An 11,605-nucleotide genomic window follows, 5' to 3' on the forward strand; every position below is an offset into this window, starting at 1 on the left:
TTGCAGCTTGATTCCAGTTTGTTTAGACAGGTGCTTTTATGCCAGGAGGTCAACCTACAAGTATAAATATGTAATATGCATATAGATGTTTTATAATATGGGCTTTGGTGTTTTTGTTGTTTTTTTGTTGTGGTTTGGTTTTTTTTTTTTTTTTTGTTTTTTGTTGTTGTTGTTGTGTTTTTTTTGTTTGTTTGTTTTTAAAGACAAGCAAATTGCTCTACAAAAGTTCTGCACTATTAAAATTGGTGAGCGTAATCAGTCATCTCCAAGCTTCCTGGAAGCTGCATCAATAGAAAATTAATCTCTGAATTTTGGAAACTTTTCAGTCCTAACAAGATAATGCTGAATGATAAAATACTTTTCAAAAGTAAGATAACTTGAGTGAGACTCCAAAGGTAAAAATGAGCAGCCAGCTTTATCAATAGCAATTAGATGTATCTGGACCTTAGCTAAGACTACCTTTAATTTACACATATATCCATTTGTTTCAATTGAAAGAAGATAAAAGTTACCTTATCTGATGATTTCTTTACTGTTGTGACCTTTATTTTTGTCTTTTGTTTATTCTGTGATCAACAATTTTTGTTCTTTATTGCAGGAAGTTAAACCCAATTTAACAGAAAGGATTCAAGACTATGATGTATCTCTTGATAAAGCTCTTGATGAACTCATGGATGGCGACATCATAGTGTTTCAGAAGTATGTATTTTAAGGGGCCAGCTTATCATTGCAATTAAATCACCTGGTTCACTTTGAAAGCAGAACTTCCTTTACCTTAGCATTTTTAACAAGAGCAAAGTGTAATTTTCCAACAGTAGACATGTTCTCAGCAGTTCTCATTTGTTTATTCAAAGGGGAAATGAAAAATGAAAAAATATTGGTAGTATTTTAATTATCACATGCCACATTATTTAAGTGAAAAAAGGTTTCATCCTAGTTTAGAAAACTAATAACCTAAAATAGGGCTTAATATTACCAAAGAGTGTGGTTCAGCAATGCGTCTGAGTTCTGCAGCTTTTTACTTGGAGCCACTGTAACTCAGACACTGAAGAGCCTACCAGCATTTCAGATCTCGGGCTCTGTACCATTACCACTGTACAAGGCTCTTGGCTTGGAGCTCCATTCAGCCTAGAACTGAACTAAACTGCTTTCCCTTTTTTTCTTTTTACTCATGTTCACAATAAGTTTCATAGTGGTCCACGGTGATGAGATGTTCCTGATTTGCCTGAGCGTATGCAACTCATAGGTGTACTGGTGCTTCAACTGGAGTTTTCTCCAAGGCAAAAGGAGAACTCCTGCATCTTGTATCCGTTAAAGGGATCTTTCATAAGCTTGTCAGGGCTATAAATCAGCACTTCTATGCTCTCACTCCTGATGGTCACACCCAACTGTGTTGCTGTGTTTCTCTCCATGGGCTGACAGTGGGTGGAAGCCAGCTAGGCTATCTTCAGCACTCTTACCCCAGATTATGTGAGATGAATGTATTTCTCATGTCATGCCTTGGAACTCGCATTCCCTGTTGACCCAGTTGGTGTTATGCACCTTTGGCTGGCTGCTGACTCCTGGGTAAGTGCACAGCTTGTACCCTGGTGCTATTTCTCTGCTGAGAAGATAGGGGTACCAGTCAGTAGTGACCCAAACCAGCGTCTGCGCTGACTGTTTTGTTTCTGTGGTATCAAGGAGTGCGATTGTACATCTGGCTTCTGTGCAAAACGGTTAATACAGGAGTATATGGAAAGCTGTGGCAGCGTTAATACAGACATGCAGTAATGTGCCAGGGTGGGAGGGGAGGGAAGACTACTGTTAGAATGCCGCTGTGAAACAACTGGAATCAGAGTATTGCCAGATTGCCAAATGAGCGAGCACAGCGTGCAAGCGCGTTTGCCCTTGCACCGCACAGAAATACTCAGGGGTGTGGGTCACTACTGACTGTATTGGTTCTACTGTGTACGAGTGGTGGCTCTTTAAAAAGGTTTCTAAACTTTATTTCTGTATCTCTCAACTGTCGCTGACTTACTGTAGAACATGTTTTTAAAAGCCCTAACTGCTTGTATGCGTAACAGTGGGATATGTAACGGTATTATCATTTGTTTGCTCTTGTAGGGATGACCCAGAAAATGATAACAGTGAACTACCAACAGCTAAAGAATACTTCCGAGACCTCTATCATCGCGTGGATGTCATTTTCTGTGATAAAACCATCCCCAATGACCCAGGCTTTGTTGTTACTTTATCCAATAGGATGAATTACTTTCAGGCATGTGTCCTATTTATTTCTCTGCTTTTGTTTCCTTGCTCTGAAAGTAACTTTTGCATTAGTTCTCAAGTACATTATACATATTTTTAGAAAAGAGTAGATCTGTTCTTGTACACTTTTTGCATTGTACTAATGAAAAATTTAAGGAAGCCACTAATGCTTGTGAGAAGCAAATACTCTAAAAAATCCCAGTTTTATTAATAATGAGTTACTTGACAATAGGGTTCTTTCTTGATATGCCATTCTGCTCTGTCAGGGAAATTATATTCTAATGAAATGAAGTGTTTGCTTTCTAAGTGACAGGTAAAACTTGCTCAACTTATTTAGCTGTTAAAGGAAAAATACCTTGGGAATCTAGTGATACCTATTTTCTGCTTGTAGTATCACCAACAATATTCATTTAGTAAACCAAGCTGTATTGCTTTCTTCACACAATGCTGTTTAATGTTCAGTGGCACTAGCAGGTCAAACCTGTTGTGTTCATAAAGGCTGACCAGGGGGTGTTTAGAAGAGGAAAACTGGACAATGCAACTTTAAAAAAAATGAAAATAAAGTTGGTCTGATATATTAAGAGCCTGGCTAGATTTGGCTCCCTACAGTTCTCCTGCAGTTGCTTTTGTCAGTGTCAAAAAGATCACTTAAAAACAGACAAGTTTATTTTATGTCACCAAAGGCAGGAGCTTTGAGCACCTGCTTATACAGGGGAGGTCAGGGAAGACTTTTGCTACGCTGTTCTCATTGCCTGCTTTTTGCAACTCACTTTCTCTTTTTTCATTTTTACTTGAAGTGTAAGTTCTTTATAGCTTCTTCTGGTAAGGGAAAAATAGGCAGAGGATCCCTATGCTTTTTGTGAGGCAGTGACATGAAATATACTGATGGGAATAATGTGTTGATATTACCCAGCAAGCTAACTTCCTTGGAGTGAATTAAAGAACAGTGGGAATTTTCAAAGAGCACATCTTACTTATTTCCCCAGTAATACTATAATTTTTTAAAAAACCAATAAAAACAAAACCCAAAAGAGGAGTAGAGCTATTGTTGTGGATTTCGTGGCCTATTGGTGACAGTGATTTAGTGTAATAAAACACGCAGTTCCCACCCCCCCACCCCACCCCCATGTATCTTATTCTGTGTCAGCTGTTCAAAAGCTAAATATACTAGTTTATTTTGCCTTGGCGAAGTAGACATAGTGAGTATCTCTCAGAATTTCAGTAACATAATGTTCTTGACATGTAATGAATGACTGTGTGATTGTAGAGCAATGTCATAACTGTCTGAAATAATTCAGAACTTACAAAAAAAATTTTATTTGCAGGTTGCAAAGACAGTTGCGCAAAGACTTAATACGGATCCAATGCTATTACAGTTTTTCAAGTCCCAAGGGTAAGATGAATTTCCTTAGTGTTCTGTGTCTAAACTATTCTTCAAAATGCTTAGCCCAAATAGAGGTAGGTAGCAGTTACTTTGCAGCTTTTTCCAGGTTGTAAAGTAATTCTTTACCAGTAAAATGTTAGCATTCTGGCATGCACAGCAAGTTGCATAGACAGTTTTAAGTATTGCAATGGCTGGCTCTACAGCCTCAAAGAATTGCACATTTCAGAAGAGTTCTAGTAAATGTCATTGAAAAAAGATGCATTTTAAAGGATCACAGTTTAAATTTCTAAAATCTTTAATTACTTCAAAGCCTTACTGTATGGGACAAATTATTAAGCTAATGGAAGTGCTGTTTCAGTGAATGCAGATTTCTAGAATGGAGGAGAGCAGAAACAAGTGTACATAAAAGCAGGATTTTTGCTGATTTTACAGGTTTAAATGCAGGAGTTACTTCACTGATTTTCCCCCTCCTCCCCCAGAGTCTGCAAATGAGGTTTTATGAAGATGACAATGATCTAACAAGTTCACAGCTGCTAAAAGGGGCATTTCTGCTTAAAGTGGTGTTCTCAGGCACAGTTGTGTAAAACTTGATTTGAATCTCTATAAAACTATAGCAGAAAACAGCATATTAGTAGTTATATATGTGTGCTGCAGGAATAATGCACACACAAAAATTACATCATCTTTTTATATTCATGTAAATGTAGATTGTTATTTATTAACCTGCAGGTATCTCCCTTCATCATCAGTGAGCCTGTTGTAATTTGAGTAGCTCTTTATAGTTTACAGTGCTGTGGTCACTCTGGAATTTGCTGTGTCATGTGGCTCCACAAATTAACCTTTCACAATCTAAAGCATGTGCTGCTATATTAGTAGTTTCAGAGGAATGTAGGTCTGCCACCCTGCAGCATTAAAGGCGAGCTTATAAACATTCAAGAGAGTTAACATGCACAGTGAATGGTATTTCTGTTCCCATACGCTCACTTGTTTTTAAAAATCGCTAAAGCTCTGAATATAATGCTGCTTAGGCTGTGCTAGCAATTAAATGAAACTGGGAGCCAGGAATAAAAATGTACTTGGTACTTCGATTTACTGAGCAGTGATGGATTGTAAAGAGATATTTATGTTTTTCCTTCTGTAGTTATAGGGATGGCCCTGGTAATCCTCTTAGACATAATTATGAAGGTACTTTAAGAGATCTTCTGCAGTTCTTCAAGCCTAGGCAACCTAAAAAACTTTACTATCAACAGGTAAGAGTCTTTTGTTTTTATTGGTGTGAATTAAAAAAAAATAATTCTGCCCTATACAAAGTATGCCTAAAGTGTTTTTCTTTTCTTCCTTAAGCTCAAAATGAAAATAACTGATTTTGAAAACAGAAGAAGTTTTAAATGCATATGGCTAAATAGCCAGTTTAGGGAAGAGGTGAGTGAGGCTGGCTGTTAAACACTTGCTATCATTTCTCTGTCAAAGCTGGTATGGCTGTGATTAAGATGCAGTTCACATGTTCTGTTGTCCCTGAAGAACACAAAATTAGAACAAAGTTGTACCTTATGTAAAAAAACAACCAACCAAACAAAAAAAAACAACCCCCAAACACCAAAAAACCATAAAAAATAAATTTAGAAAAATTGTGCCAGTTCTTAACAAAAGCTTTGAAGATAACATAGCTGTTCACTTTAGTAATTGTTATCTTTTAAAGATGAATTTTTGATGAAGAGAAGAATCCAGTGTATTCTGTGCTTTAATATGGTTGTTTACATTTTCAGGTTTTCTAATTATTTTTGTGTTTCAAATTCTGTAGGAAATAACAGTATATCCAGATAAACATGGGTGTGTGCGGGACCTGTTAGAAGAATGTAAAAAAGTTGTAGAACTCTCTGAAAAAGGTTCAGGGAAATTAAGGTAAAGCTAGAAGATTTTGATTTCTTTTATGTGATCATGTGGATTTTATGCAGAAAAGTATCCATAGAATTTAAAATACTGTGGAAACCATTATTATCAAATGAAATCTGCTACTATGTTAAAAATAAAAAGCTTCCAGATTCACATTGTTAAGAGAGTTCTTACTAACTACGGATATAAATATTATATAATTATTTATTTTGTATTTAATAAGCATCTCAAGGATGTAACTTTAAGTTTCATCCATTGCATTTGTTAACTCACAATTTAATAATTGTTTCCAGTTCAAGCAATTCATGCTGTTCACTTCTTAGGACTTAAAAGTGAGGTCTTGAAAAGAGTTTAAAAAAATAATTTAAATTAAAAAAACCTTTGTCTTGTAGTTGCATATACTGGCTTTTTTTGCCATGAGCCAGAAGTAATTTAACCTCTTGTAACTTTACAGCTTAATTTTTACTAAAGACTGAATTTTAAGTTTTACAAATAAAGTAGTAGTATCTGTTTACAACCTGACTACACTAATCCTTCTGAAGGCTTGAGAAAGAAACGTTGCATTGATTTATTTTTTTATTTTTATTTTTTTAATGCTTTTCCTGTTTGTTTGTTTATTTTTAAGGCTGCTAGAAATTGTAAGTTACAAAATAATTGGTGTCCATCAGGAAGATGAGCTGTTAGAGTGTTTGTCACCTGCAACAAGTCGAACGTTTCGAATAGAGGTAAATATTACTTTCTTAAAGAAGCTTTTAAAACTTTGAGAGAAGAAACTCTCTCAAGTGGTAATTCTCTATTTCTGGATTCTGATTTTCAAATACTGTGATACTTGCAGCAAGCTAGATTATGTGATAATATATATGTATTTTTAAAGATAATCCTTCTAAAATTTTTCCTTTGTTCCATCTGCTTCCCCATAATGATTTCATTCTTTAAATTTCTATGTATGTTTATTATAACAATACATGAAGACTTGGCAAGGGCTTGTCCATAGGACATTTGCTGCCCTAGCAATAATTGCAAGGTTTGTTTGAGGACTCATGATGTAAATGTTTATGCTTAGAACCCACTTTCATACTCTAAACTTAAGTATTTTAGAAGACTTTGTTTCCTTTTCTGTTAAGTTTGAGCTTCTTGAGCCAAATTTTGATACTTGTCGTGATTTTTTTTTTCCTAAACACTTCATCATGCAAATCTCTTAACTTGCCTCAAAGATCAGAAATTTAAAAAAAAAAATCCAATGTAAACTGTTATGAGGAGACGACAAGTAGTCTGTGATATTCCTATCAGCTACTACTACAGCTGATAGAAGATTTCATGTCAAAAAAGGCATTCAGGGAAGTCAGGAGAGTATTTCCTGAGTAGAGGAAGCTGAAATGCTGTCATGCCAGCGATGAATGACTCTTGTAAAAAGACTCTGTCAAACAGTATGGTTCTTTTAATTGTTTTTAAATAGACTTGTTTTACATCAGTAACAGCACATCAGTTATGCTTTTAGTTACTTAATAAGTTACTTTTGGGGGAAGTTTTAGCTGATTGCAGCCATAATTTTATGTCTGGATCTAGGAAATTCCTCTGGACCAGGTAGATATAGATAAAGAAAACGAGATGCTAATCACAGTGGCACATTTCCACAAAGAGGTTTTTGGGACATTTGGAATTCCATTCTTGCTGAGGATACACCAGGTACAGCATGCCTCCCTTTTTCTCCCCATGGGATTACACTGATGATGTTTTCTTAAAGTACTGTCAAAGAAATTGATGAGTATAAAAAGTGTATAGGAAAATATTGCTCCTGTATAAAATGTTCTGCCCTATGTATGCCTTCTTATGGTTAAATCATTTACTATCTCGGTTCTCTTTTGCATATATGGATTGTTTAGTGTTTCAGTGAGCCTGTGAAATATCTAGAAAGTAGGCATTCAGCATCAGCCAGGGACTTGACATACTATCAAAGCAATACTAACTGTGCCGCAGAATCCCCCCCAACAAACCTAGAATCCTATTTCTAATACCACTTTAGTAATTGCGATGCACACTTGTTGGCAAAAGTGGCTAGGCCGTGGTTGCTTGGCTTCTTACTGAGACACGTGATTAGGAAAAGTGAGTTTGCTTTCTTGAACATTTTCTAAGATGACTTTGCATTTCATAACTTCTCTAATTTGACATGCTTTATCTTCTAGGGCTGGAAGATAATACAAGAGTGAAAGCTAATTTTGAAAGCTTAATTTAAATCCTTAAGTTTTTATGTGGTGCTGCTCCAACTGAATGTCGCACTAATTTTTTTAATATCAAAGTGTATTTCTGGGGGCAGTTAGCAATTTGCTTCTAAACATTTTCTGCTTCATGTATGTTAGTTTGTATGAAAATTACCTACTTTTCTAAAAGCTTTGGAATGAGAAATATGTCCACATCTCTGCATTCCATAGAATTTTACTATATTTCCATATTTTTGATCGATGTAGAGTAAAACCTGTGTGTTGATTTCTGGTGGAAACGATTTGCACTGCCTTTTCCTGGTCTGTGATCATATTATTGATCTTTTAAGTCGATGGTATCCATCACTTTTTTTCGGCAGTTTACATACACAGCATGCAGAAACATATTACAAAAAGCTACTAATTGAGGGGGAGCATCACAGGTGTAGAGGTTTTAAAAAGTAATATGCTTAGAAAGATATGTAATTTTTTTTTCTAAATTCCTATTTTGCTGCTAATTTTTTAACTTTGTTTCTTAACTTTATCCTGACTTGCACATATCACTAGCAGTGCTTGGTTGATTTATGGGACAGTTTGCATAATGATAAATCAATGAGACTTACATTTGCTGAATTTATAGCAAGTTGTATGTTGTTATTCTGTATTGTAGTGGATGTTGTTGACACTTGGGTAATTTTGTAAATAACTGAGAGACTAAGGCAATGTATTTCAATGAAGCTTGAAGCAGGAAATATTAACAGCATCCCTTTTTTTCCTAGATTTTTTTGACATTAAAAATCTTGTTGTAATTGTTAGGGTGAACATTTCAGAGAGGTTATGAAGCGGATTCAGACAATGCTGGACATACAAGAAAAAGAATTTGAAAAGGTAATGGCAAGTTGAGAGAGTTTTTATTGCTGACTGTAGACTCTAAATGAGTTTATTTTAAGAATTTGGAACACCACAGATTTGGGCTGAGTGTAGATTTTGATCAGTGGAACAGTTGCTTGACTTAAATAATGCTTTTTCTGAGAATAATTAGGTAGGGTGTGTAGGAGCAGTATTTGTGTCCTGCATCAAAAGAAATACTTGGCAAAACATTAAAGTAACCTAGAAAAGTTTAGATGGTGCAGGACCTCTAGAGGCCACCCACTTCAGGTTCCTGCTCAGAGCAGAACTAGTGTGAAGTTAAGTCAGGTTGCTCAGTGTCTTACCTAGTTGCAATTTAAAAACTCCCAAGGATGGGAATTCTGTCACATTCTGGACAGTGTATTTTAGAGCATCACTGATATCATTGTGAAGACACTTGTTTTCCTTACGTGTAATCAGAACTTTTCATTTTGCAACTGGTGATGGTTGCCTCTTGTCCTTTTGCTGTGCAGCTCTTGAAGAGTCTGCTTCTGTGTAACAGTCTTCAGTAGATGCCACCGTTAGCCTTTTCTTCTCTGGGCTAAAGAAACCCATTTCCCTTAGCTTCTTGTATGCCATGGACTCCAGCCCCCTGTCTTACTGGACACTTTCAGTGTACTGTACTGTGCACGTACTATTTCTGTACTTGCTGCAGTTTGTTGCCATCTCTTTTTCCCTGGAGGGCCCGGACCTGGACACGGTATTCCAGATGCAGTCTCATGATTTCCTGAGCATTCATTTTATCCCATTGTTGAGGTCATTGATGAAGATTTTAAACAGGATTGGCCTTTACCAACCCCTGAAGAATACCACTTATAACCAGCTGCGAGTTAGGCTATGAAATTAGACTTGAAGGCTTTATTTTAATGTGGTTTCTTACCATTTTTTTTCTTTCCTTTCCATAGTTTAAATTTGCAATTGTAATGATGGGCCGACACCAATATCTCAATGAAGATGAGTATGAAGTGAACTTGAAAGATTTTGAGCCCCAACCTGGTGAGTTGTTAGACAACCTGACTATTCTTTTGACCTGCTGAAGTTGCTCTGCCAGTTGTTATAACGTGATTATCCTTAACTCAGAATGCAGAAAGTGATCTTTCTACATGAAATACATTATTTGTAGTAACTAAGCAAGTATTTATATACACTTGTGTGCACACTTAACAGTGTTAAGTGTATATGTTAGTCTGCAAATATGTATTTTCTAGGCATATAAATAACTAGTTAGTTTCCTTGTGAGTTAAAAGTTTGCATTTGAGTGACCAAATGGGTAAAATATCAGTATAACATACCTAGGAAGAGAGTTACAATGTCAGTTGCACCTTATCTGTATTGACTATGTGCTCCCTTCTACGTTTGATTCTCATGCTGTTATTGGAGTACACGCTCATGATATTACTAAAAAATATTAAGGTGCATTCTCATAAGATTCTTCTTTTAAGTGTGCTGCAAAGAGGTATTTGAATCCTCATATTCATTGAAGACGCTTCTTGTTCTTTCTTGAATGAGTCTGAAGAATCTAACAAGAATATTACATATGTGAATAGGATGCTGTTTAGATTTTCTTTTCCGAAGAGGTGATTCACCAAGCTACAAATGCAGCTCTGTTCTGAATTTGCCTGTGGATGGTCTACCGTCTTGTTTACTTGACTGATATTTAAAGCTCTATTCTCTGAGGAATTTACACATAGGAGAAACCAGGTTAATCCTTCAGCAGTTCCACCACAGTCATCTTTTGAGAGCTTCAGCTGGGAATGGCACCTTTGAATCTGCAGTCAGGGCTCTGTTGAAAGCCTTGAATTCATTGGGTTTTTTTCCCCTAGCTTAGCTGAGTGTTCCTTTTTGTGAGCTGCTCTGTCTGGTAGAAACGAATGTGAGGACAACTTGCTCTCTGCAGTTCTATTTTTCTGACAATTATGAGCTCTGTTTTTTGTTGGCAGGTTGTGCTGGGGCCAAACGTTTTCTGATTTTTTTCAAGCTGCATTCTAGATTTATGTAACAGTTGTAAAAGAAATCCTGTAACTGTCCATTTATTTCAAAACCCACTGAGAGTTAGACCAATACCATTAATGAGTACTTTGCAGGAACCTAGCAAAAAGCCCTCTTGTTGTGGTATGTTTCACAGCCAGGTTTATGGCTCACGGTTGTGAGTATGAGGGGACCTGCCAAAACTTTGAATGCCTGCATCTTCACAAGTCATCCATGAGCAGAGGAGTGCATCACTGGAGGGGCCTCTTTTTTGGCACTAGCTATGAGGGGTCTCTGGATGATGAACTCAGAGGTGGACATTTCTCCATGGACAGATAAACTCTGTCTTGTGTGCTCAGAGCAGGCAGGGTCCTGATTTTATTCTGAGAGTCATCTTTCTGGGGGCAGGAAGGGGAAGGCAATAGTCTGAAACGAACTGTCGGACTTTCTGAGCAAAGCGGAGCCAAAACAGCGCGAAAGACTAACCAGGTAACTAGGTCAAAAGTATGGAACATGGCAGAAATTGGAAAAAGAACAACTTGAACTGTTTGTAGGAGTTGTAGGGAATGTGAGATTAAAGGGTTTTAATTTGAGAGTTCACGGGAAGTTGCCACTTTGATAGAATTCATTCCCCCCTGAAATTTTCCTATGGGGTGATAGTATGATGCTCTAATGCCTTCTTATCTTAAGTAGTATTTCAAGGTGTGAGGCTCATGTGTTTCTACAAATACCAAATTTTAACGCGTGCTGGACTGATTGAACCAAAGCTTTGGCATTCTCTAATTTGGTTGACGTAGCTGATGTCAATAGTGTCCCTCTGCTTTTACAAAGATGCACTCTAGCAATGATTGTGCTGGTGCTAACGGTGTAGGACTTCATTTCTTTCTTTAAAAGAAATTCACATGATCTCAGCAAGATTGGCAGTTCTCTTCTATATTTGACATTGACCATTATGTCAAACAAAAAGACAAATAATTTTGATTGAAGAAAATATATCAAAAAAATG

The 11,605-nt window shown here is 36.6% G+C and overlaps 1 protein-coding gene across 1 annotated transcript in view; it reads left to right on the top strand.

Annotated features, from left to right (window-relative positions):
• USP7 (ubiquitin specific peptidase 7) overlaps positions 1–11,605 on the top strand; it is a 77,641-nt gene that overhangs the window by 61,663 nt on the left and 4,373 nt on the right. The window contains exons 21-30 of the mRNA XM_072877731.1: positions 599–699; positions 2,104–2,257; positions 3,573–3,640; positions 4,773–4,881; positions 4,976–5,053; positions 5,433–5,533; positions 6,150–6,249; positions 7,091–7,210; positions 8,539–8,610; positions 9,537–9,627. Coding sequence (XP_072733832.1) covers positions 599–699; positions 2,104–2,257; positions 3,573–3,640; positions 4,773–4,881; positions 4,976–5,053; positions 5,433–5,533; positions 6,150–6,249; positions 7,091–7,210; positions 8,539–8,610; positions 9,537–9,627 — 994 coding nt within the window. The remainder of the gene's footprint in view (positions 1–598; positions 700–2,103; positions 2,258–3,572; positions 3,641–4,772; positions 4,882–4,975; positions 5,054–5,432; positions 5,534–6,149; positions 6,250–7,090; positions 7,211–8,538; positions 8,611–9,536; positions 9,628–11,605) is intronic.

This window comes from Ciconia boyciana, chromosome 13 (assembly GCF_034638445.1).
Source record: "Ciconia boyciana chromosome 13, ASM3463844v1, whole genome shotgun sequence".
NCBI classification, from domain to species: Eukaryota; Metazoa; Chordata; class Aves; order Ciconiiformes; family Ciconiidae; genus Ciconia; species Ciconia boyciana.